The sequence below is a fragment of the Centruroides sculpturatus genome, unplaced genomic scaffold (genome assembly GCF_000671375.1).
Source record: "Centruroides sculpturatus isolate CEXI.00-Female unplaced genomic scaffold, Cexi_2.0 scaffold198, whole genome shotgun sequence".
Classification (NCBI taxonomy): Eukaryota; Metazoa; Arthropoda; class Arachnida; order Scorpiones; family Buthidae; genus Centruroides; species Centruroides sculpturatus.
The window spans coordinates 602,001-626,940 of NW_019384454.1; the positions used below are offsets into that span (position 1 = coordinate 602,001).

The following is a 24,940-nucleotide window of genomic DNA, read 5'->3' on the forward strand; positions in this document are numbered from 1 at the left end:
CATTGGTTAAGTTATTAAAACTTTCTTTTATCAATATACTCGTATAATACATGTTTTATAAATCCGAATCGATTTAATAAACATAAAAACACATATATGCTTATTATTTCAGTAATGTAAGCCTAAATATACTTTAATTAAAATAATTAAAATTATATTAATAATTTAATTATTTAAAAATTATTATAAACCAAACTGTAGAAATTACAGTAACCGAATCAAAATATTTCATATAAGACCGACTAACTTCAGGTATATTTTTAAGAAATTCCATTTTATTAAATTAGTATTTAATTTAATTAGTAAAAGCATTTAGATGTTTATATCTATTCATGTCTAAAAATAAATTGTTTACGAATAAAATACAGTAAAGTATCATCGGCTAAAGAATTCAAATTTTCGACTGCCAAACATTCTAAGTTCGAATTTGAAATCACTGGTTGATCAATTCGTAGAAACTTCTAAAGTCAAAGATACTTTTCAAAGTTAAATTTGAACTTAAAAATATTTAAGCAACGATCCTTATATTCTGTATATGGATGTAGAGAATGAATAGCGTTAATGAATTTGAAGAGTAAGCTAGAGCGGTATCTAATTATCGATCATTATTCATCTTTAAAGAATAACTTTAGCGTAGCTCAGCACTTGATCAGATAAACAATATTCCGGAAACCTTCGCGTAGACAAACAAAGATGTCATTCTAACAGAGAATATCCGACGTTTGGCATTTATTCACACAGCGGCGTACGGTGGAAAATTCTACCGTAAAGCTCTCTCCGACTTAAGTCCTCGAAGTTGTTTATAATTAATTTACGCTTAGTTTAATTCGGGAAAATTGCTTTTAATACGAAATCTCGGGTCTGTTCATTCGAATGGTAGCATTTAACGGCATTTATCTCCTTTGGAAGATAAGAATGATGGAGTAGCCATCGACACTCCATCGATTTTTATCTATTTTTTTCTCTTCTAGGATATTGATACGAACAAAACTGCAGTTATTTTTCCCGCGAAAGGAAAACGAAAGGAGAATGGCAGAGAACGATTTCATGGTTAAAACGTTGTTGCCAGAGTGGATATTGCGCCGTTAGGATGGCGCCGGCGCGAAAGAACGGAGCCACACGTGCAGTCGGCGAGGAACACGGCAGCGATTCGCCGCACGCGGGTCGTCAAGGCAACGAGCAACAGGCACCTTCTTTCTCCCTTCACGTCAGCTTTGGCTGCGATGACTGAAAAGCGAGACGTTCGGGACTGAATACCTGCCTCGTTCTTTTTACCTGTCTGCGCAGGTGGCAGCACCTAACAATGACTAGTATCAAGAACATTAAACAGATCCGTTACAACCTGGTGGACATGACGGAAAAAGATATTCCCAACTGTCGTCGAGAAGGCAGCTGTAAGGCGCCGATGGACGAACGTCAGACGGGATTGTATCGCCGTCTGTTGCATATGTTTAGGAGAGCTTGGAGCGGAATCAGAGGTAAGTTCCATTACGTAAACGCTAACGTCCATAACTCATCTACGTCTAATTAAAATGCACCAGTCGCATAAACTGCATTTTCTTTCTCCGTTCGTAAAGTTTAAGTCTATTAAGTACCCGACCTTGGCAACTACAGATCCAGGAATAAAAATAATATTTATATCCGAACGCATCGTATACATTCGTCACTCGATCGATTTCGAGCATCTCGACGTCCCGGAATTCTTTTTTAAGCCAATAATAAACAACAGTTTAATTCATTACCGCACGATATTTGCATTTTATGAGTTTATTGGATGGCGTGTCTACGCATTACTGGAAGAAATGCCTAACTTATTTAAATACTTGCAGACTCTTCCATAAATTTATAATATATATATTAATATATAAAATTTGCCATATATTTCACCTTTTAATACTTTATAAATTATTATTAATTAAAGCTTATTTTCTTTAAAAAGGTATTTTAGTTTTTTGTGAGAATAACTTTAGCGGCAATTTTTATAAAAGTTTAAGCTGTGGTACTGTGTATCAGTTTCTATTTTAGATAAAGATTCATTTATTTTCCTAAGTCGTATGTTTAGTTTGTGAGATGTTTAATATGCTCCGAAGAGAAAATTAACTGTCTTATTTCACTCGTCAAAATTATTCCAGATGGCAATTTTAGTTAAGTTGTGTTTTGAGAAGAGGATGGTATATTGACATTCGTATGTGTTCCAATACAGATTTTCAAAAGAATCTTAAAGTTCAGTCAAATATTAAATAAAAAAAGTATATTTTGTAGTTTATATCATCAATATAAGAGTGGGTTTAAAGTCGAAAAACTGAAATTTATGTAAACTCCGTTTGTGATGTTCTCGTGTTCCATTCTATCAATATTTACATATTAACTTCATTCAAATGCAGAAATTCACTACATGTCCGAGTAAAATATAGAGAATTTGTATCCGTTCGTGTAACGTCGTAAAGATTTTTTGAAAGAATTTTTAAAATGTCCGAATCTTTGCTGGCATCTAATAATATACTTATAACTTGTTTTAACCTGGATATTTGTCAATGTTCGTTTCTATTCTTTGTTAAAAGCACATTATATATATATTTATATAAAAAGTTATTGACAAAAAAGCTCTGATTCTGTAAGCCTGGCGTATGTTTGATGGGATTGCGATGCAACTATAAAACATTTTTTTAAAAAAAGCTCGAGTATTATATTTGTATTTTATTCTTCTGAACATACCAGAAGAATAAAATACAAGTATTTAGAAATTTTTTTTGAAATTAATGAATGTCATCTCTTCAAACATAATAACCTAGTTCAGTGACATTGATTCGAAACGTTTAATGCAATTTTTCCGAGTTTTGCTAGTTGAAGGACGGGAAATCCTTGTAAAAATAACAAATGATTTTGGAATTGATCCAGAAGACGATGTTATTGTCGTAACTGAATTGGTCGAGGTCAAGGTAGTAAAGCCAGCAAAACAATCCCTTTTCGTGAGAAATCGTCTCATCAAAATCTCTATAAATGATCCCCTTTTTTGTAATATGAAATGAATTTCTTCTTATATTTTTTGGCTTACCTAGATATTTTTTTGGACGTAAAGCCATTAAACTCGACATTATTTTGTCTATAAAGGTAAATTGTCGTAAAATGGCCGAATACTTTTCTTAAACGAGTATTGTCAACGTATAATATATAGCCTATGATTTAAAACATCGTATATTAAAAAGTTTTTGGCATGTGAATGTTATTGTAATATTTATTCATGTTATTTTTAATCTGAAAATAAATTCTAAATGGTCTAAGGGTGGACCTATTTATAAAATATAAAATATATAATAAATATAAAATCGAAAGAAACTTTAAAATTTTATAGATCTAATGGAAAGAAAAAAACATTGCCGTTTTATTTTTGCCGTTCAAAGTTTAACGAGTTTTTTGCTCTTCCATCAGATCTCCAATACAAACTTTGCAGACCATCTTCTAATTCAATGTTAGGATGTTTTAGCCACACAAATTATTATCTTTCTCTTACAACTATCCGGGTAATTACGGTGCATCATGCACCAATTACTATATCATGCACCAAACGACTACCTGTGTAAAAAAGGCAAGGAAATTTAATACAAAAACCTATTAATTTTCAACTGTATATGTTTATGAAGCATAATCTTCAAATACATATTCATTCAAAACTTGATTGTTCAAATATAATAAATGGATTTTTACTTGAACATTCTTATATCCATACAGTTCTGGATTTTAAGCTTTAAAGATCAAACATTTTTTTGATATCTGAATAAAATGGGACGAAAAAGATTCTTGAACATCAGGTAAATTGCCCGATAACATTAATGGATAGACCATCCTTTTATTTCGGGCGAGTAAATTATGATGGTTTGCTGCACCACTTGATCTTCGAAAGTATGAAATGTGATATCTTTAATGCTATTTTTATGGATATTTTATTTATGGAAAGAGAGATATTTTGTCATGTATTATTACTCATTTTCCATTGGTAAGAAGCATTTATTTTAAAATAACCGTAACAGAAAAATCAACTTGGTTTCTTTATTAACTCGAGTAGAATTAAAAGTATAATGTTTGCTCCGACTTTGTTTGACTACTTCATTAATTACAAATCTGCCTCGAAGCCATTCTATCTAGAGTACAAAACCTTAATAAATAATTAAATATTGAAGATAAATTTAAATAAAACATTCTCGATAACTTTTTAAATATTATAGTGATCATTATTTTAGCCATTAAACATCTTAAATATCAATACTTTTAGATCAATTTTTAATTTGGATTTTTTTTATCGTTTTGGTATAGAGAATTTAATTCCGCTAAAAGGATTTTTCTGTTTATTAAATGCTTCGAGTTTAAATACAAGTAATTATAACTTTGCGTTGGTTTTTATTTATAATTCTTTTTTAAATCTAAAACTTATTTAATATATTTCGTAGATTATCATCACGACTTTGATATATTAAGAATCTGAAAAATAAATATTTAAGATAGTATTCAAATATTAATTTGACTAAAGGGTTTCGTTTGAATAGCAATTATTCTAAATGAAGATAATTTGCTCCTTAATGTCTATTGTTAGTGTATATCTAAAGATTAATGGATGGAGATAGCGAAGTTGATAGAGTTTTGGGATTAACTAAAGCACGGGATTGATGGAAATGCGATTTCTCTGGGTGTTAATTGAAGCATTTCTTTTTTTAGTCAGTAAATTACTATTTGAAAGAGCTGTATTTTATGATGATTGAATCCTCTCTTCTGTCAAATATTATTTCATAAACGTCGAAAGAAGCCGAAGAAAGAATATCCGGATAATCTTCTGTTTATCTTTAGAGCCAGAAACTTCAACTTCAACTAGGCATTTCTAATCTGCAAAAAATACTTCTTTAATTACTAAGTTTGAAAGTCACTATTCTTTTTACTTCAGGAGTTTTATATTTTTCGTGAGATGAATTTTAATTCGATTCGTTGGAAAAAAAATGAGAATGCATTTAAAATTTCGTTAAGACATAAACAAAATGAAACTTGATTTTCATGCCGTAATTTTCTATCAGACTGAATGAAGAATTAGTAAAAAGATTTTTCATACGATTAAATTTTTGTTAAGAGAAAATGTTTTATCACATTTTAATTCGAGTCTATTGATTATAAATCAAAATACAAACAATAACGAAAATAGTTAAGATAAGGGCATGGAGAACCAATTTTTATATTTTTGTTGATCGAAAACCTTCGAAAACAAAAATGTTAATTTTATCTTTCTGATAAGTTGAGTTCGATCATTTAGAAAGTTATAACTACGTCATAAGCCGATCAGCTTAAAGCTTTCGGAGGTCGTAAAAGTCATCTTTCCATCTATTAATCCAAATGATTACGAGTAATGTATTAAAGAAAAAATTTCTAAATGTTTTATCTAGATTAACTTATAGATAAACGAATCTAATTAATTCTAATGCACAATCGTTAGACCATCGAAACTGCTATCAAAATTACACTATTAGAGAAACAAGCTGTCTTATAACGTTGCCAGTTTAAGATTTTTCCAACTTCTAGATAAGGTAAAAATGATTACTTTTTTTGTCAATTCCCCATCTGTCTTTGTCTGTTAAAGGATAATTGTGGGGCTAATAGGATGATATACGATCCTTCGTGCGTAGAACACTCGTGGGGTTTCCTCTTACCTGCCTTTTGCCACAAAATTATTCATAGGAGCCTTCAATCGCTGCTCGTTATGGAGAAGACATAGTTTAGACGCCAGGCTATTCGGTTTCTCGAAGAAAGTTTTGTTAGCAAAGTTAAGACAAGAACCTTCCATTTATAATGAGTTAAAAGTAAATCATTATCAGCTTCATTAAAGTTAATATTTTATTTTAAACGCATCAATGGCAATACTTAAATGGTTTCTGTTTATTTACAACTCTCTTGATGGCATTTTATTCGATGCAATTCCAATTGAAGAAGGTTTCAGTCTATAAACTCTCCTTCTTTAATTCTCGTGTGTATAGTTGAATTGATGTATAATATCTACTTATTGTCAAAAATACCTAACGTTATTAAGATTCATTCCCTAAGTTAACATTATATTTTTAGTACATTTTCATCAGTTCAATAATTAAATATTAATTTTGTTACGTAAAGTTTAAAAATGATTTCAAAATTGCTTTTTAAATGTTCGGAGAATTTCTGAATTTTCTCTCTCTAAGGGGAAAGAAACTAAATGTATCGATTTATTGGTTTAACATTTTCTGTAGTTTAAATATAGTCCAGTTTACATAATTCATAAAATGTTTTTTTCTTTAAATTTATAAGTTAATTGGAATTATAACACACGTATTTGTATATAAGAAATTTTGATTGTTGTCATCATATTTTATTATTTAGTATGCTTAGAATATCTACAACTTAAGTACGAATTAAAGAAATAAATTTAATAGTAGGATTATTAATAAGTAGCTAAGCTCATGGAGTAATTAGTAATATTAAAAAAAATTTTCTAAAATTACAAAGTTTTTCATATTGTCAAAATTCATTTAAAAATAATATTTGAAAAAGATAAAGAAGATCTTTTAAACTAATCAAAGTCCCTCGTATAATGCTGTTTTTACTCTTAAAAATGTTTCTATTAAAAAAATATCATCAAAAGATATTTCAAAGTAAATTTCAAAAAATTATTCTTGAGAATTCAAACGAAAAATGCAACTCAGCATATGTAATGAGTCGAAAGATCGTTTTTCTCTTGTCTACTTAAAATCGAATTTACTTTGATCTGAAGGATGACTAATTTTTATAATTTAAATTATAATTTCGTGGTGCATTTTCACGTGATATATTTCAAGAATGCGATTTCAATTTGCATTGAGTGATTTCATTTGAAAAATTCTATAGTATCCAATAATTCGTATAAATTAAACCTATAAAAATGAACTTTTATTATTATTATTATCTGTTACATGTTATATAAATTTCGGCTTGTTTAATAATTATTTTGACAAATTATAATTAAAGCATTTCAATATGTTTAAGAAATCGTAATAAATATCCTTTATTATTTACTATTTAAATAAATTATTGTATAATATAGGCCTATATCAAGCTGAAAATATAATTTATAAGTTACGTAGTTTATTATTTCATATAAATCTGATTAAATGAATTAAAATAATTCATAGAATTGTCAATACACAATTTTATGAACCTAATATTTTTTATTCTATTGATAGTTTCTAGAATTATTCTCGATAGAAGTTGAATATTTTTAAGATCAAAGTCTTCTTACTCGCTAGTAAACCAATTTAATGTCATTTTTTTCATTGCTTTATTGTTAAATAGCACTTTTTATACGAGCAACATTTTTTCTTTTAGTTTCTATTTCTTGAAACATGGAAATAAGCTTACGTCTATCTTGAAATAAGCTTAAAAATAACTTTTGTATCTTGTTTATAAGTTTTAAAAAGGAGATTTAAAAAAATAATAAATTTTAGCTTTAAAAAAACTTAAATAATATTTACTCGAATTTGAAAAAATTTTAAATCATTTATTAATGTTTTTTCTATATTCAAATCTGAAATATTTAGACAATAAAATTACTTTTATTTATTTTTTTAATATTAATTAAATACATTAAAGCAGAAACTTTTTACGAATAAATCTAATAGATTCATCCTATTAAGATAATTGATAGATTCAAATGGAAAAAGAGAAGAAAGAAATTCTTAAATTTTTATAAATTTTTTTTAAATTTAAAAATTTTTAAAGAGACAATTTTATATTTAATTTGAAATATTCATTTATGTAATACAAATACAAAAAATAAGAATATTAAATTCGGTTTTAATTCTCCCTTCAGTAAAAACAGAGAATATTGGAAATTATACTTGTATTGTATCAAATTCTGCTGGATCCGATTCCTATACCGCATCGCTGATAATGAAAGGTAAACGTTGAATTTTATATTACCGAAAAATAATGCAGAGTATTATTATTAGTTTTACATTTGTAGATTAGCTCTAACTTTGGATATTATAAAGCGAAACAGCAAGTGAACTTTCATATTTTATTTACNACGATAAGGTTTATAATAACCCACTTAATTTGTTTTTTTATTTTGAAATTTAAATTTTTATTTATTTTTTTTTCTTGTTGGAAAAAATTTAATTTGTTAGCATCTATAAAAATAAAATAATTACGAAACTTTTTTAATCCTATATAAACATTAATTGTATTAAAAATTCAATTTCTATATTAAAAAATAAAATAAAATTCGAAATTATCGAAAAAAATTAAACGTAATTTTATTAAGAAAATAAATAAAAAAATATATTAAATTTGAAAGTCGAACGAGTCAAAATTAATATAGCAATAAGAAATAGCTAGAAAGTAAAATAATTAAAATTAATTTGACTAAAATCGTTTTGTATGAAGAATTCAAATATAATTTTAAAATATTAAAATTTAAAACAATTATTTTTATTCGGTTACGCTTGTTTATATATTAAATAATGTATTTTTGTATTAAAGTGTATTCGGTAAAAATCGACTCGTACTGTACAGTACATCTTTGGAACAAATAAGCAAAGCAGAATTATAATTGGGGATCAATGTTTAATGGAGCATAGACAAGAAATATCCTCAGGGAATAACGTGAAAAGCTAATAACAGAAACTTATAACAAGGAACACGCTATAAAGAGAGCATTTTTATCAAAATAATGTCATCTTTGTCGATTCTACTCCACTCGTATTAAAATTCTATTCTGTTATGAACCGAGAAACAGAAGCGCTTCTGAATATTTTACAACGTTCACATATAAATTCTTTTATTATTTATTTCGTAAGTTACAAAACCTATAAGTAAATACGACATCGTGTTTATCACAAGATTTATTTAAGAAGGTATTTAAAGAGAATGATATACGCGTCCTTTCGTCTTAAAGCTTTTTATTTATAAATAAATATATTATTGAATATTTATTTAAAATCTTACTTTATAATAAAAATATAAGTCGGTAGAATATTTTAAAATTGTTGACAAAGATATTTATAAAATCGATTTAACAAAATAAAATAAATTTGAAAGATAATTTACTTAACAAAAGTATTTGGTTTTGATTCATATTTCTATTTAGAAAAATCAATCTTTTTATAAAAATATTTATAGAAAATTAATCTTTGACGATTTATATAAATATTCAAAGATTAGTTTTCTATAAAACATAAATATTAAATTCTGAAAAATTAATATTAAATTTGATATGCATTAATTTTCTTTGTGTTCAGTAGTTAGATCGTGTTCGGTTTTATAATATCAAACAAGAAAAATATGATTACAAGGAACATCGATTAAACTGAGATTAGTAACTTATTATAATCGATATTATAATATTAATATAAAATTTTTAAATGTTTATAAACGTCAAAATTGAAGAGAACTGCTTCCGATCTAAAAGAATCGATAAAATTAAGAAAATTTCTCTTCTTAAAATTAATCATTTGAAACCTTTCTAAAATTAATTATAAATTTTAATTTTAAAATATATTTTTTAAACTGTCGTTTAAATAAATATTCGTTGAAAATTATATAAATTCGTCAAAGAGAAGAGGAAGAGCGAGATAATGTTTCGATTTAGATGGATCGAAAGTCGATACTTCTGGCCAAATAAGATTATTAACAGAGATGAACAGAACCCTGATAACTTGGTGTAACAGGATTAGTATTTTCAGTGAAATTAATGAATTGTAAAGATATTAGAAATGATACCGAAATTTGTCGATGGTAACGAATCAATTATTTAGAATTTGTAAATATGTACCGTACCATTTTAATGTTCTTAGTATTCTACGTATATTTAGAAATTCAATTTTCTTAGTATTAATTGTAATTTATGTCCTTTAATTTTAGATTCGCTGCTAAGTTACGAAGTTTTAAATACATAAAATTTTGATAATTCGTGTTATAATGCACGAGTAGACAAATATTAGAAAATTATATTTTATTTAATAATCATGTAACAAAGTTTCTAATATTTCAGTATTTTAATTTTTGTTTTCTGATAAATATAACGATTTTTCTTGCTTCGGCCGGAGAAATTATTATTGTTCTGCTTAAACCAAACTCCTCCGTGCATTAATTTTCTTTAAGTCTGTTGTATTTTATTATTATGTTTATTTTTCAAAGGACGTAAATGATTTACAGATAGTTTGATGCAACTGTATGATAAAAAAATGAAAACTTTAATAAATTTAAATTAGTTTTTTCAATTCAATATCGAAATCTTAATATCAAACTTTATTTTATTTTATTTTTTAATGAATTTGTTTAAAAAACAGAATATTTATTTCTTGATCTGAATATGTTAAATCTGAATCAATGAATAACTTGATAGAAATTAATAAATACTTAAGTATTTTAAAATGAATATGTACAGTACAGTCTATTTCTTTGTACAGTTTTTAATCTATTTTTCAGTAATTATTTATTTTATTTTATTTACTTCTAAATTTATTTTCTCTAGTAGTTAATCGTAGTTCTTTTACGCTATAACATTAAAATACTTTGAATATTTAGTGAATTTTCATTATTTATTTCTATTGTCTCCCAAAAATTGTTTAATCTAATGTTTCATATTTTCTATTGTAAATTCCGCTTTCCATTTCAACAGAAAATAATGAATACAATAACTTGACAATTATCTATCTAGATATAGAGATTAAAATGAAAAATCATATTTAAAACAACAATTTTGGTAAAAATAAAGCGTTTTATTTTCTTATATCATTAAATATTTATGAATTAACTCTTACAGATCAGTTTATTTACTTGATTCTCTAATTTCTCCAGAAGTATTTACTTATAAGTGATTTATAATATTACAATAAGAATGTTGACTTTTANAAAATATATTTTTTAAACTGTCGTTTAAATAAATATTCGTTGAAAATTATATAAATTCGTCAAAGAGAAGAGGAAGAGCGAGATAATGTTTCGATTTAGATGGATCGAAAGTCGATACTTCTGGCCAAATAAGATTATTAACAGAGATGAACAGAACCCTGATAACTTGGTGTAACAGGATTAGTATTTTCAGTGAAATTAATGAATTGTAAAGATATTAGAAATGATACCGAAATTTGTCGATGGTAACGAATCAATTATTTAGAATTTGTAAATATGTACCGTACCATTTTAATGTTCTTAGTATTCTACGTATATTTAGAAATTCAATTTTCTTAGTATTAATTGTAATTTATGTCCTTTAATTTTAGATTCGCTGCTAAGTTACGAAGTTTTAAATACATAAAATTTTGATAATTCGTGTTATAATGCACGAGTAGACAAATATTAGAAAATTATATTTTATTTAATAATCATGTAACAAAGTTTCTAATATTTCAGTATTTTAATTTTTGTTTTCTGATAAATATAACGATTTTTCTTGCTTCGGCCGGAGAAATTATTATTGTTCTGCTTAAACCAAACTCCTCCGTGCATTAATTTTCTTTAAGTCTGTTGTATTTTATTATTATGTTTATTTTTCAAAGGACGTAAATGATTTACAGATAGTTTGATGCAACTGTATGATAAAAAAATGAAAACTTTAATAAATTTAAATTAGTTTTTTCAATTCAATATCGAAATCTTAATATCAAACTTTATTTTATTTTATTTTTTAATGAATTTGTTTAAAAAACAGAATATTTATTTCTTGATCTGAATATGTTAAATCTGAATCAATGAATAACTTGATAGAAATTAATAAATACTTAAGTATTTAAAAATGAATATGTACAGTACAGTCTATTTCTTTGTACAGTTTTTAATCTATTTTTCAGTAATTACTTATTTTATTTTATTTACTTCTAAATTTATTTTCTCTAGTAGTTAATCGTAGTTCTTTTACGCTATAACATTAAAATACTTTGAATATTTAGTGAATTTTCATTATTTATTTCTATTGTCTCCCAAAAATTGTTTAATCTAATGTTTCATATTTTCTATTGTAAATTCCGCTTTCCATTTCAACAGAAAATAATGAATACAATAACTTGACAATTATCTATCTAGATATAGAGATTAAAATGAAAAATCATATTTAAAACAACAATTTTGGTAAAAATAAAGCATGTTATTTTCTTATATCATTAAATATTTATGAATTAACTCTTACAGATCAGTTTATTTACTTGATTCTCTAATTTCTCCAGAAGTATTTACTTATAAGTGATTTATAATATTACAATAAGAATGTTGACTTTTAATCGCCTGTAATTATAAAATTAATCTAGATATAGAGATTAAAATGAAAAATCATATTTAAAACAACAATTTTGGTAAAAATAAAGCGTTTTATTTTCTTATATCATTAAATATTTATGAATTAACTCTTACAGATCAGTTTATTTACTTGATTCTCTAATTTCTCCAGAAGTATTTACTTATAAGTGATTTATAATATTACAATAAGAATGTTGACTTTTAATCGCCTGTAATTATAAAATTAATCTAATGAACGAACATATTCGTATGTTATAATTATCAATAATTAATTAAAGAAATGTTTTAAAATTTTCTTTTGACATTTAAATGTTAAAGTTCCTCATCTCTATAAGAAATAAATTACGAGTTAATGACTTTTCCATTCTTATTGTTAACCCATTTGTAACCTAAAGGTATTCTTTCCTGTTGTCTCACCTTTGCACTATTGCTCGTTACCTTATTAATAAAGCCATGAAGAATGTTGTAAAGGCATACTCCTGGCATTATTTATCCGAATATTCTTTGAATTCAGGGAAAATTTTGTAAATAAATAAATACGAATACAATACATTAATTTATATTCTTTTTAATCGATAAAATAAATCGATTAATTTTTTTTCTTAAATTATTTAATGTTTGTAAATTTATTATAATGTGTTTAACGTTTTACTAAAATTAAATTTATGAAGAAATTGTTTAAATTATTCATTTTTCTAAAGAAAAAATTTTGATTTTTTCTCTATATTTACAGAATAAAAAACAAAAATTTTACATTAAAAGCGTTTGAAAGATGAATTTAGTTGAAAACTAACTTGTACACAGATAAATATGAAAATGTTCTTTATAATATTAAAATGCAGAATATGTCAAAATTATGTTAACACTTAAATAGAAAAACTATTTATTCAACATTAATAAACATTTAACTCCAAAACATTTATCAAATATGGAATATTATTTATGTAGGTTTTAACTTGTCCATTGTTATCAACACACAAAAGAGAAAATAAAATATAATTTTTTTTACTTAAGTATTAACATAATTTTAACATACTCTGGTATAGTATTAAATAATACTTTTAATTGGCATTCTTTATTAAAAGTCAGCTTTATTAATTTTATCTCAAATCAGAAAAAATTTTTATTAAGTTACATGGAAACGCCCTTTAATTTAAAATGCTAAACTCTCTATACTTGTGTATAAACATACCAACTGAATGAATATTTAATAGCTATAACATTTTAAATATGTTATAATAATATAAATTTTTTTTTCATATTTACTTTTATCAAACTTTATTAAAAAATATATATTTTACTGTAAATTTAGTTTTACAGTATCAATAAGAAGATACCGTTCAGTGTAATGTATCTTACTTTCTCTTTTAGCATCTTATATTGTTGATATCTAAACATAGTGTGATTAGTCTTTTTTATTTCAAAATCTCTCATTTTTCTTACATTTCTCCCAACAAATATAGCTAATCATTGTTCTAATATTTATCTTTTATTCATGATTTTAAAACTTCAGTTATCTCCAAGTTCTGTTACAACTTGCATGTTGAAATTCATACGCCTAACACGTTTATAGTTTCTCTGTATTTCTTTTTTGTTTCGGTTGAAATAAGAAAATATTTTAATATATGCGTGTTTTAACGAAAATAACAAAAAGGAAAGACCATTAAGATATGAAACGTATAGTCATCAGCGTGCGATGCTCTTTGACGTGATTCGAAATCTGACGGATATTGATGAAAGAAATGCTTAAAGTTTTATGTAATATTAATATTTTGTGGTAATTTTAATATTATAATTTTTTATAGTAGAATCTTCTATTGCTCTTCGTTTGCGATATACATTATAATATAAAAGTATTATAAACAAAATTATATTCTTTATACTCTTTCAACGTGTTTAACGATTTAATATTTATATTTTATTAAATATATATTTTAAATTTTCGTTATAATTTTCTAATGATGTAATCTAAATATGTATATTTTTAATATATTTTAATTAAAAAAATTGTTTTCGTATATTTTACTTTCCCCCCTTTTTTCTGTAAAATATTTGATTCTTGTTACTACAATAGCCTATATTTGTTATAAGAATATTTGAAACATAAATTATATTTTATTTATACGCTTCAACTGGTTGTTTTCAAAATAATTTATATTTATAATTTGCATGAAATATATATTTAGGCTTGTATAACGAGACGATTTATTTGTTTAATTTCATTCCGGTTTAGTAATAAAAAAATTATGTTAATTATTAATTTATCAAAATCTGTATAAATTTTTATCATTTAATTCTTATGTTTTATTCATTTTATAAAACTGATAAGTTAATTTAAATTCGTTAAATCTTCATATTCAACAATTCATAAAATAGAAATAATAATTTTTTACTGTTTTCAACATATTTAAATGTTTGTCCAAAATTAATATTTCGATTGATAAAAATGTTATTAACTTTTCACTTTATAAAATAATTTTAAACTTTTTTATGAGTTTGATTTTAATTTGTCAAGCAAGAAAAATATATTTATTCTTTTATATAAGGAAACGACTATTCCACATTTCAATATAACAAAATACAAACTATTTAATTAAAAACTTTTTGAAAGAGGTTTGAATGTTGTTGTTGTATATTTATTTCGTTACGTTTATGGAATTGTTGACGAAAGTATATGAAAATAATAAAATGACGAAAGAATAGAAAAAATAATGTGTTTTGACTTATATACTTTAAATTTAAAAAATTCGGTTTTTTAAAAAGTTGTATCATTGTAATTTGATTTTCAAAAGTTATAATATTGAAGTGAAAACGGCAAAGATAAATTTATGTAGTATAGTTAGACAATTTTCAAGAACATTTTAAAGGGTCCTCAAAACTTACTTAAAATAACATAAAAAGACGGATGACCGAATGGCGGAGACGGTTAAGGAGTCAGCATATGGCTCTGGGGGATCTGGAATCAAATCTGCCAGCGATTCTCCAGAAATTTTTTGTAGTCGGTTCCCGTCCCTCGCCACCGGTCAATCCTATCGTGGGCTTTGTTGGATCCGCAATGGGTATGAAAAATGCTTTATCAGTGCCCTCGGGGTGGAAGGAATAAAGGAAATAAAATACTAAAGTTAAAAATCCTTTAAAATCATTTTAGAAAGGTTATCATATAGAGATTTGTCATATTTATTAAATCTAATGTCTGATTTAAATCATGAAATAAAGTAAAAACGATAATGAAAAAGTACTTAATTTTTAATAGGTTGTATGTAGATCTTAGGCAAAATCTTTTATCACTGGTCGTTTCTTTATTTAATCGTACTTCGCAACCCGATACTAAAACAATTTACTTGTTGCTTAGAAGGTATAGGAATCTTTCTGTTTCGAAGAGATTGGCTAGACACGTTGGTGAGTAGCGGCAGTTAAGGAAATTTAGGAGGTTTTCGTGTCGGCATCTCCAGAATTACTATTGTCGTAATGTGCTATAACGACGAAGGTCCTATAGGGGATCTTTATTACTAACATATTTCACGTAAGAAAATCTTTCAAATAGTTAAGCTTAAAATTTAATATACACTTTATGCAAATTATAAAAACGGTTATACGAATCGAACAAAAAATGATTTTAATTATATAAATTGTATAGATTGTAATCTGCTCTTTGCGTCCTTCGACACTTTATAAAAATAAAATAAAATAAATTTTTTGCAGACATCTAAATCTTTTTTGTCTGTGTTTTTACATTTTTCTCAAATATAATAAAATTATTTATGACAATATTAAAATTTATATTTGGGAAATGTGCATATAAATTCACTGATGTACAATTCGGCTTAGAATTTTAAAAATAAAATGCGGAAATTCGTAAGACAGGTCAAGATAAACGGGTCTTAACCAAAGTTTACGTAAGATATTCTACTTTATTTTTATTTTTTAAGAACTTTCTTTTATGAATATTCTTATTAAGATAAGTTTGTTATAAAGTTGCCTTTGTCAGTTTTATTATTTTAAAAATAATCCGAAAACTTGAATGCCACCATCGACACATTATCGTTTAAAGCCTATTTTTATTTTCGCATTGGATTAATAAAGTTTAGGATATACAAAAGTTAAATAAGATAAACATTTTCTGAAATGGCATATAGGCCTAATATACGTAAAGTGATTACGTTACATAAAAAGTTATTGTGTCAAACGTTTAGTATATATTATATTGCTATAAAATAACTGTAAACTGCTCAGAAATATTAATATAATAATGTTTTAAATCTCGATCAAAATAAAAAATGTCTATAAATGAAAATTGCTAGTGTAGTCGATTTATTTTTTTCCCTGCTTGCAAGGATAGTATCTTCTTCAATTGAAGTAAACAATCAATCTTCAGCATCAGGTCTTGAAAAATAAACGTCTCTTCTGTGTTAGCAATCACTCTTACAGTTCTCGTGTTGCTTGGGATGGAACTGTAACAAAAACTCACTGTATAGCATTGTTATTAATTATTGGTACATAGAAATATAAATAAAAATGCATTTAAACTTCATTAATTTAAAAATTTTTCAAATATTAATGCTAGTGGATTAAAAATAGATATTTATCTTATTAGAAATTTACCAGACGTTATTTATAATTTTATTTATTGATATAAAATATAAAAAATACTAAGATAATCATAAATTTTCTAAATTTTTCATTATAAAAATATTACTGTATACGAAAGTGATTTTACAAATTTAGAAATAGATTCACGAAAGTGTTGTGAAATAACGACGCAAATTAATGACATGTTTTGTAAATAAGTTCAAATGTTCTTATACCTTATAACGACCAAAACGTTCATGAATTCATCCTTTATTTGTATTTGTATTATATACACAGCGATTATTTGTATCAAATAACTTATTTATATTATTATTTTATAATAAATTTATAATTATTCTAATATTTTAGTACCAATTTGAACAAAAATTTGTATATAAATTTGTGGTTTATATAAATAATCAGTAATTAATTATTCCAAATGATTTAATAAATTTTCTTAATTAAAATTTTTAAAATTTTTTTCTTTTTCATAAAAAAAACTTAACATTTGATTACAGTATTTTTTATATACTGTAATTTATTTCTTTGGGATTATTTTTCTTGGTATATCGCCTGAAAATAATTTAAGCTTAATTTAACCTTGTGTGAATTAATAAAAACAACACTATAGTTGTCAAATTTATTTTGTTCATTGTATTACTCGTGTAATACAATATGCATTGATTCAATTGAATATTGATATTCGTATAAACAAGCTTAACCAGAGGACTAATGCAATTTTAGATTAGATAGTTAATTTATTTAGTTCGAAATCATGTTTTTATACATAGTTTCTGCGATATATATTTTAGAAATTCAAAATTCTATAATGACCAAACTCATCGTTGATTCATAGGTTATATTTTTTCACATTAAATTGCCGATTTTTTTTACTAAAGTTTTTCTCTATTACTCTTTCTTTCACTGAATAATTTATGTTGTAACTTGTGTCGAATCGAAAAAATAATATTTTTAACGTTAATAATAAATTTTCGTGAAATTCTAAATAAAATATGCAATACTGATTTGGGATTACGGATTATTCACTAGCTACCTGTGGCACATGCCTAGGAGCACCGGGTCTCGAAGACACCAAAATTGGAAAAATAAAGCAATTGTACCGTTGCAATTGTATATTATATCATATATTTCCGCAGATAAGACGATAGTTGAATCATAAAAGAAGGCCCCCAAAATCCGGGGTCATCTTATAGGACAGACACAAAAAAATTAGATTGAAATTTATATAAATTAAAACCATTGTAAAAAAACGGACAAACCGTAACTAGTAGAGAATAGGGTATGTTCACAAAATAAAATAGCCAGTACGACGTTTTTGTGAATAATCAAGGTCATTACTCGAATGCCCGAATCAGTGCGAATGTTTGCAACAATAGCAAGGCAGTGCTGCCAGATGCAAGAAAATAAAATTTTTTTATTCGAAAAATTACGAATAGGACATAATTCTGTATACGCTATACAGTATTATTATCCAGATGATGATCGCTGATCTAAACCAAATTCATAGGCCGTTGATAGCTTGAGGATCGTCTTATAGGACATATATGCTAAAACTATAAAATTTTGACGAAAATTTATACCTCGTCTTAGCTGAAGGTCTTCTTATATGCTGAAATATACGGTAATTTATAAATAATTCTAAAGCTCCAATTAAATGTTATTAGTTTATTATATAAAATTATAGAGAGGGATCCAAATTATTCTGTGTCAAGGTGCCCTGAAAGTCTTAATCCGCTACTGTTGACCTTGTGCAAATCTATGATTTTTACTTTTCAGGCTGTTACGTATAACAGAGGGAAAGTATGGCGATCGATCAAACAATGATCCCCCCGAAGATTTTTACATTTTTGGACTTAGGACACCTTGAAACGTCGAAAAATGCAAAAAAAAAAAAAAAAAAAAAATTCGGAGGTAATTTCTGTATGTATGGATGGATGTTAATGTGTGTGGGGGAGCACGATTTTATTCACCTGTTTGTATTTATAGCTTAATAACTCCTGTGCTTTTTGTCGAAAATTTTTGAAATTTTGCAGGGAGGTTTGTTTATTGTTCTTTTATTACTATTAAATTTTGAGGGTTAAAGGTAGAAGGGGTTGGAATCGTGTGTATCTCCAGTAGAATAGGACTTAATGACGATTTTATTCGTTATTAGCATTTACAACTTTTTATAAGACTCGTCCCTACCTTTAAAATTAAGTTTTTTTGCCATTTTATAATAGTTAAAAATGTAAAAAGTTTTAAAATAAAATATGATAACGGATGGCGCCACCAAAATTTTAAATGTTGCCGGGAAAGTTGAGCAACTCGTGCTGGTTTATTTAAATATTGACATAAACTTAAAGAACTTTATAAAGTTTTAGTTATTTTCATTTATTTAGAATTGTATTTTATAACTTCAACAGATTGAGAAATCATGTTCTAAATAATTTATTGAAAATTGTGATATTCCTGTAGGGATATTTTGTAAAAGAAAAGCTAATATCAACACATGCGAAATTTTAATAAATTGAATTTTCTGTTTTCTAAATATTTTAATTTAACTCTACTTATTCAAAGAAATAAAACTGGAAGAAAGATTAATGAAAAACAAACTTCCAATTATAGTAAGCATTAAATATAAATTTTGTATGTTGGAATATTGTATTGGAATAGTTACATTATTGTTTTATTTTACGGTTACATTTTAATAAAGTTTTGTTCGAACGTGTAGATTTGATTTTAAAATATAAATTAAATTATTAAAATTATTTAAAATAACATTTTTAATTAGTAAATATAAATTTACATTAGCTATTGTCTGATTGCTTTAATTTCGAAGGAAAAGAAACAGTTAATGTCTGTTATAATAAATAATTTAATAAAAATTATTTAAAAATAAATGTTTTAATTTGTAAAAGATTAAATGTAATTTATTTTACAAAAGTCAATTTTTAATTATTAAATTTACTGCTTTATAAAATTTCAGCAGATATTTATGTTGACAATTTGTAAGGTGAAAGAGCACTTGGGTTTGATTCTTTTCTTCTTGCTAATGACTTGCTGTTACCAATTAGTACAGAAATTCGGCTAGTGAGATTGTCGTTTTTGCTCTCAAGGATTGAAAATTAGAGACGGCGAATAAAAATAATCTGTTCAAGATGTTTGATATACTTTGACACATATTACAAAAAAAATAATGTTTTTAATAAAGTTTTAAAGAATTTGTTTGAATAGGTAAAGCGAATAAAGATTTTAATTTTATTCTATTAATAACTTCTCTTTTTGAAATACATTTAATAATCTATGGAATAGGAAGAATATTTTACTCTCACTTATTCTCGATTTTATTTCAAAATAAAAAATAAAATATTTTAGTTTTAAAGCTGGTAAAGCGTAGCGTTTTTCACTCGATGTCCGTGAGGACTTTCAAAGATATTTTATTTAAAACATAATAACTTATGAAAACAATTTTACATTAAAATACATTTAATTATAATTAGATTTGCTGAATATAACGATACAGTTATGTTTTTACTTTTGTTTTATATTATATTAAAACGAAAAATTTAATATTTTTTTCGCTGTTTTATATTTAACATTTAAGAAGAAGATGAACTTTGCTGCGATCACTTAAAATTTAGATGATGGGATGGTATATCTAAAAGGATTTAGAAACGTTAGCTTAAGAGCATGCAGAGGTGATAAGCGTATTTTTCGAGTACTTGATAATGGCCATACGTGCAAACAGAAAGAAAACCAGAGTATCAGATTAAACGAACAGAGAAAGCAATTAATAACAAAACAAACCATAGCTGATGAAAGAACAATGAAATGAGAAGTGGCAGGATGAGAAATACCTTTGCATTAGAAGTAAATATTCACTCCAGAAAAAATATATATATTAAGCCGAATAAAAGTACAAAACCGAATTAAAAATGATTCAAAATAATATAAAAAGAGCCAACACTAAATATAAAAACTATGAAGAAATATAACACAATTTATAATATTAACGGATAGCGATAAAGAATGCATTTTGATCAATGTAATTACAAAATTATTCAATTAATGGATAATGTTCCAATTAAATGCTTTAAAATTAAGATAAGATAATTACAAATAAATGTAGTTACTTTAAGATAATTAATTATTATAACAAAGGATAAATGATTAACATGAATAATTTTATCAAAATATCTCAGATAAAAATTTAAGAAAGGCATAGTCAAGATAATTAATCTATGATGAATGATATAATTTAATTAAATTTTTTTTTAAATGAACAGTTAGCTATTTGATACTTACTAAGACTAGTTAAAACCAACCACGCAGCATTCGACAAATGGAAATTAATTTGAATTATAAATGATAGTCACGCCTATTATCATAAATAAAGTTAAGATAAACTAAATAGTCTATTCAAATATATCTTCAATAGAATTAGCAAAATTGATATTCTGAGATACAGTATTTCACCGCATTATGCTTATATCCGGAAGTGAACTTTTAAGTCGTTCTCGTCAAAAAGTTAGGCATCTTATTTTTTATTTTCAGAGTAAGATTTGAAAAGTCGAAAATTCTTAATGTCAACGCGATCAATATCTTTAATATTTCATCAGTTCCCTAGTAAATATATGCAACATTCATCTGACCTCTCTCTAAACTTAAAGATAATATGTATACGTAATTATAATATATATATATAATTAATATATATATATTAATTTTATACCAAACATCATTCGCACTTCGAATTTATCTATATTATCTTATATAACAAGAAATACGTATGCTGTAGTGATGGACTGTCGATTTAAGAGTTCGAGGGGTGTACGATTGTCATAAAATCTAATTAAGAAGATTAGATTTCTGAATTTTTTGAATTTTAAACAGTCTTGAAAGTTGCGCTTCTAAATTATAAACGTTAAACTATTCATTAATTTTGTTTTGCCAATAAGTGTTATATTAATGAGTTACATGCCACGCCAACTACTCAGTTGTTAGTTATCAATCTATTACAACGAATAATCTTGTAATAATAAATCATAAATCGTACAAATTACTAGTTATAAGTTAACGGTCTATTAATCAATTTGTTGTAATACCGAAAACAATATTAATGAAATAATGTCTCATTTTAACTTTCTTTTTGTTTACATTTACAGTACTTTAATTATAAAGAACCTAAAGATATTTATCATCATACAAAGAGTATAAATAAATGAGTAAAAACGTTAAAACAGATATATTAATAGAATAATCCTTATTTAATTTTTTACATTGCTAATTTTTTTCTTTTCAATTAATTTCTACACGTCGGTCGCGAAGGTCCTAGCTGTATGAGGAAGCCGGATTTGAATCCGATCCAAAATTTGATTTTTTTTTTTTTTCGTGTAGGTCTATAATTAAGTAAGAATTTCGTTTACTGTTCTTCGTTTAGGTCTACGTTTCAAGACGGAACTATTGTTATTGAAAAAAATTGAAATTGGCAACGTAATCCAGAATATACCCGTGTAAAATTCAATTTAATTTAATTTTTTCATTTAAAAATCAACTTAATTTCCCAGATCAGCATTTATATTTTTTATAGTTATTGGTTTTAATTTGCCAATTCTAAAGAAAGGCTTTAAAAAATTGTATTTTAAAATCGAAATGACTTCCATTAAGCAATTTCATAAATTATATTTAAACTACGGGTATTATCACAACAATTTTTCCTTTTTATAGGAATGTTGATTAAAATGAATGCATCAACGATGTAATTATTGTAATCGATGCCACGTAATTGGTTTAAAATTCGAAAATAATAAACAATATATAAATCGTCTCAAAAATCAGAATAACTCCCGAACATATGATAAAAGATTTGCAGGAATGTTGCATCGTAAGGTATTCTTCTACTGCTTCGAATTCGATCTAGCATTTTACTATTTTTCGTGAAAAGTTCGTTTAGGATTGTTGTTCTTATCGCTCCTTCGTTCTAGTCAATTCAGTTTGGACTTGTCTATAAGAGAAAAATTGATTTCTGCTACATAACCTGTATGTGTGTTGGTTTTGCAAAAGAATTCTGTGCTGAGTATTACGCGTAAGAAATTTTATTTCCGTTATGAAGAATCCGGAATCAAAGTCAAGATATTTCGAGAATAATTCTTATTCTTTATTGTTTTTGCCAAATCGATTGAGGATGGTTAGGACCAGTATGTAATGGATAAAACAGAAATTATTCGTAATATTCGAAGGTTGATTGATACGCAGGTTCTCTATTTTTATAAAATTAGTTTGGGAAAAGGTAAAGTTTTGAATTAACATTTACAGTAACACATTTTCCCGAAAGTTCAATCTCTTTCTGTATTTCTTGCATGAAAAGATTTCTGGTTTTTCCTTTATCCATTCCTTTATGACAGTTCTGAGCTTCGGCATCTGACGAAAAGCGTTGATTTTTCAATCTTTTCTTTAATTTTACAAACAATCAGAAGTCTAATGGCCCCAAATCTGAACTGTAAGAGGTGCAGAACAACCTTTAACTTCAACTTCTTAAGAGCCTTCGCTGTTTTCTTATTGTAGTGTAGTCTTGCTTTACTGTGATGCAAGAAGATATTGTTCTTTTTGGCCTTACTTTGAAAATACTTAAGTGCTCATAAGATTTCACAATACTTCACTGAATTGATTGTTTCTATTTCAAAAAATCGTTAACACGACCTTTTAAAGACGAGAATATTGCATCGAGTGTCTTTTATTCTCTTGGTTTATAATAATGAGACTAGACACTCGTGACTACTACTGGTGATCTGTTTTTATCCACACAATTTGTCAAACAATGCCGTGAAAGATCTTATTTATTAATCGACTATTGTAACTAAAATGGTGTTAAAAGTAACACGTAAAGATCAAATTAAATAAAATACTATAACCGAAAGTAAAATAAATATTTTTGTTATTACGTCATTAAAAATGTAACATTTTATACAAACAACTTTATACACTAGATAGTGCAAGACTAATTTAACCAAATTTTGTTTCACGAAGAAATTTTGTCTAGAATATTTATTGTTTTAGAGTATAGCAACAAATAAAAGTTAGACATATAGATTATGTCATTACGATTCATAAACTTTAAATCTACATGTTAAACTTTTTTCAGAGTTAAAAAAAATCATTTTTCTTTCTTTGTTTAAAACAAACACAAAACTTTCATTAAATATCGCATTGTAACGAAATTACAAACTCAAAAATGCATTATGCCTTAGTAACAGGCACGTAGACAGGGAGGAAGCTCGTGGTGGTAAAATCCTCCATCGAATTTCGGTAGAAGACTACTGCTAGTAGCAAAATGTCGGGGGGAAGACCGAAGTGGTTAATTAAGCATTACTAGCACATAGTGATTTTTATATCAAATAAAGTTTTTAATACTTAAAATATTTTAATATAGAGGAGAAGGTGGTATTATGGAACCCCAATTACATTTTAGTGAATTGTAAATAAGGTATCATAACTACACCCACATTTTTTGTGCGAAAAGTACTGGTAACTAGTAAACTAAATGTTCCTAATTGGATTTTTCGCTAGTGTAATTATAAGTATGGTTTTTGAAGGCTTTTGTACAAAAAGTCCGAAAGTAGGCTTAGAGAAAATCGGGTGGTAATATGGAACCTTACTGTATATTTTCAAAAAAATGCTTTAATGTAGCCAAAAACAAATAGGAAAGGACAAAAAATGTTAAATAATTACCAAATTATTTACTCCAATGTATTTTATCGCAAAAATGCTTTTATAATAGAAAAATATGACCTCCATTAACAATATATATTCCAGCAGCCCTTTTTCGATATTCTCAAGAAGAATTGGCTTTCTACCTAGTGTCTTTTTCACAAATTGCTCCGGATGAATGTCTGCTTGCAAATAGAAAGTTCGGAGGAGTTGCGTTCCATATTACTGTAAAAGCACCAATGGGGTCCATATTTCACGCATCGCCATCTTGAATTAACTTATGTCTGTCAAGACCAAAATTTAAAAAACATGAACATCATACAGATTAATATGTACCCCTATGTCTCTGGAACGGAATACGTGTACCAGTGAACCTACAACTACACGA

General features: G+C 25.9%; 1 protein-coding gene across 2 annotated transcripts in view; it reads left to right on the forward strand.

Moving 5' to 3' along the window:
• The first annotated feature begins 981 nt into the window (after positions 1-981).
• LOC111620635 (Kv channel-interacting protein 1-like) overlaps positions 982-24,940 on the forward strand; it is a 39,301-nt gene continuing 15,342 nt past the window's right edge. The window contains exon 1 of one of the 2 annotated variants that reach the window (XM_023362609.1): positions 982-1,478. In XM_023362609.1, the coding sequence (XP_023218377.1) occupies positions 1,304-1,478 (175 nt within the window). In that variant the 5' untranslated portion in view covers positions 982-1,303. The remainder of the gene's footprint in view (positions 1,479-24,940) is intronic. The other variant, XM_023362608.1, reaches the window with a different exon arrangement.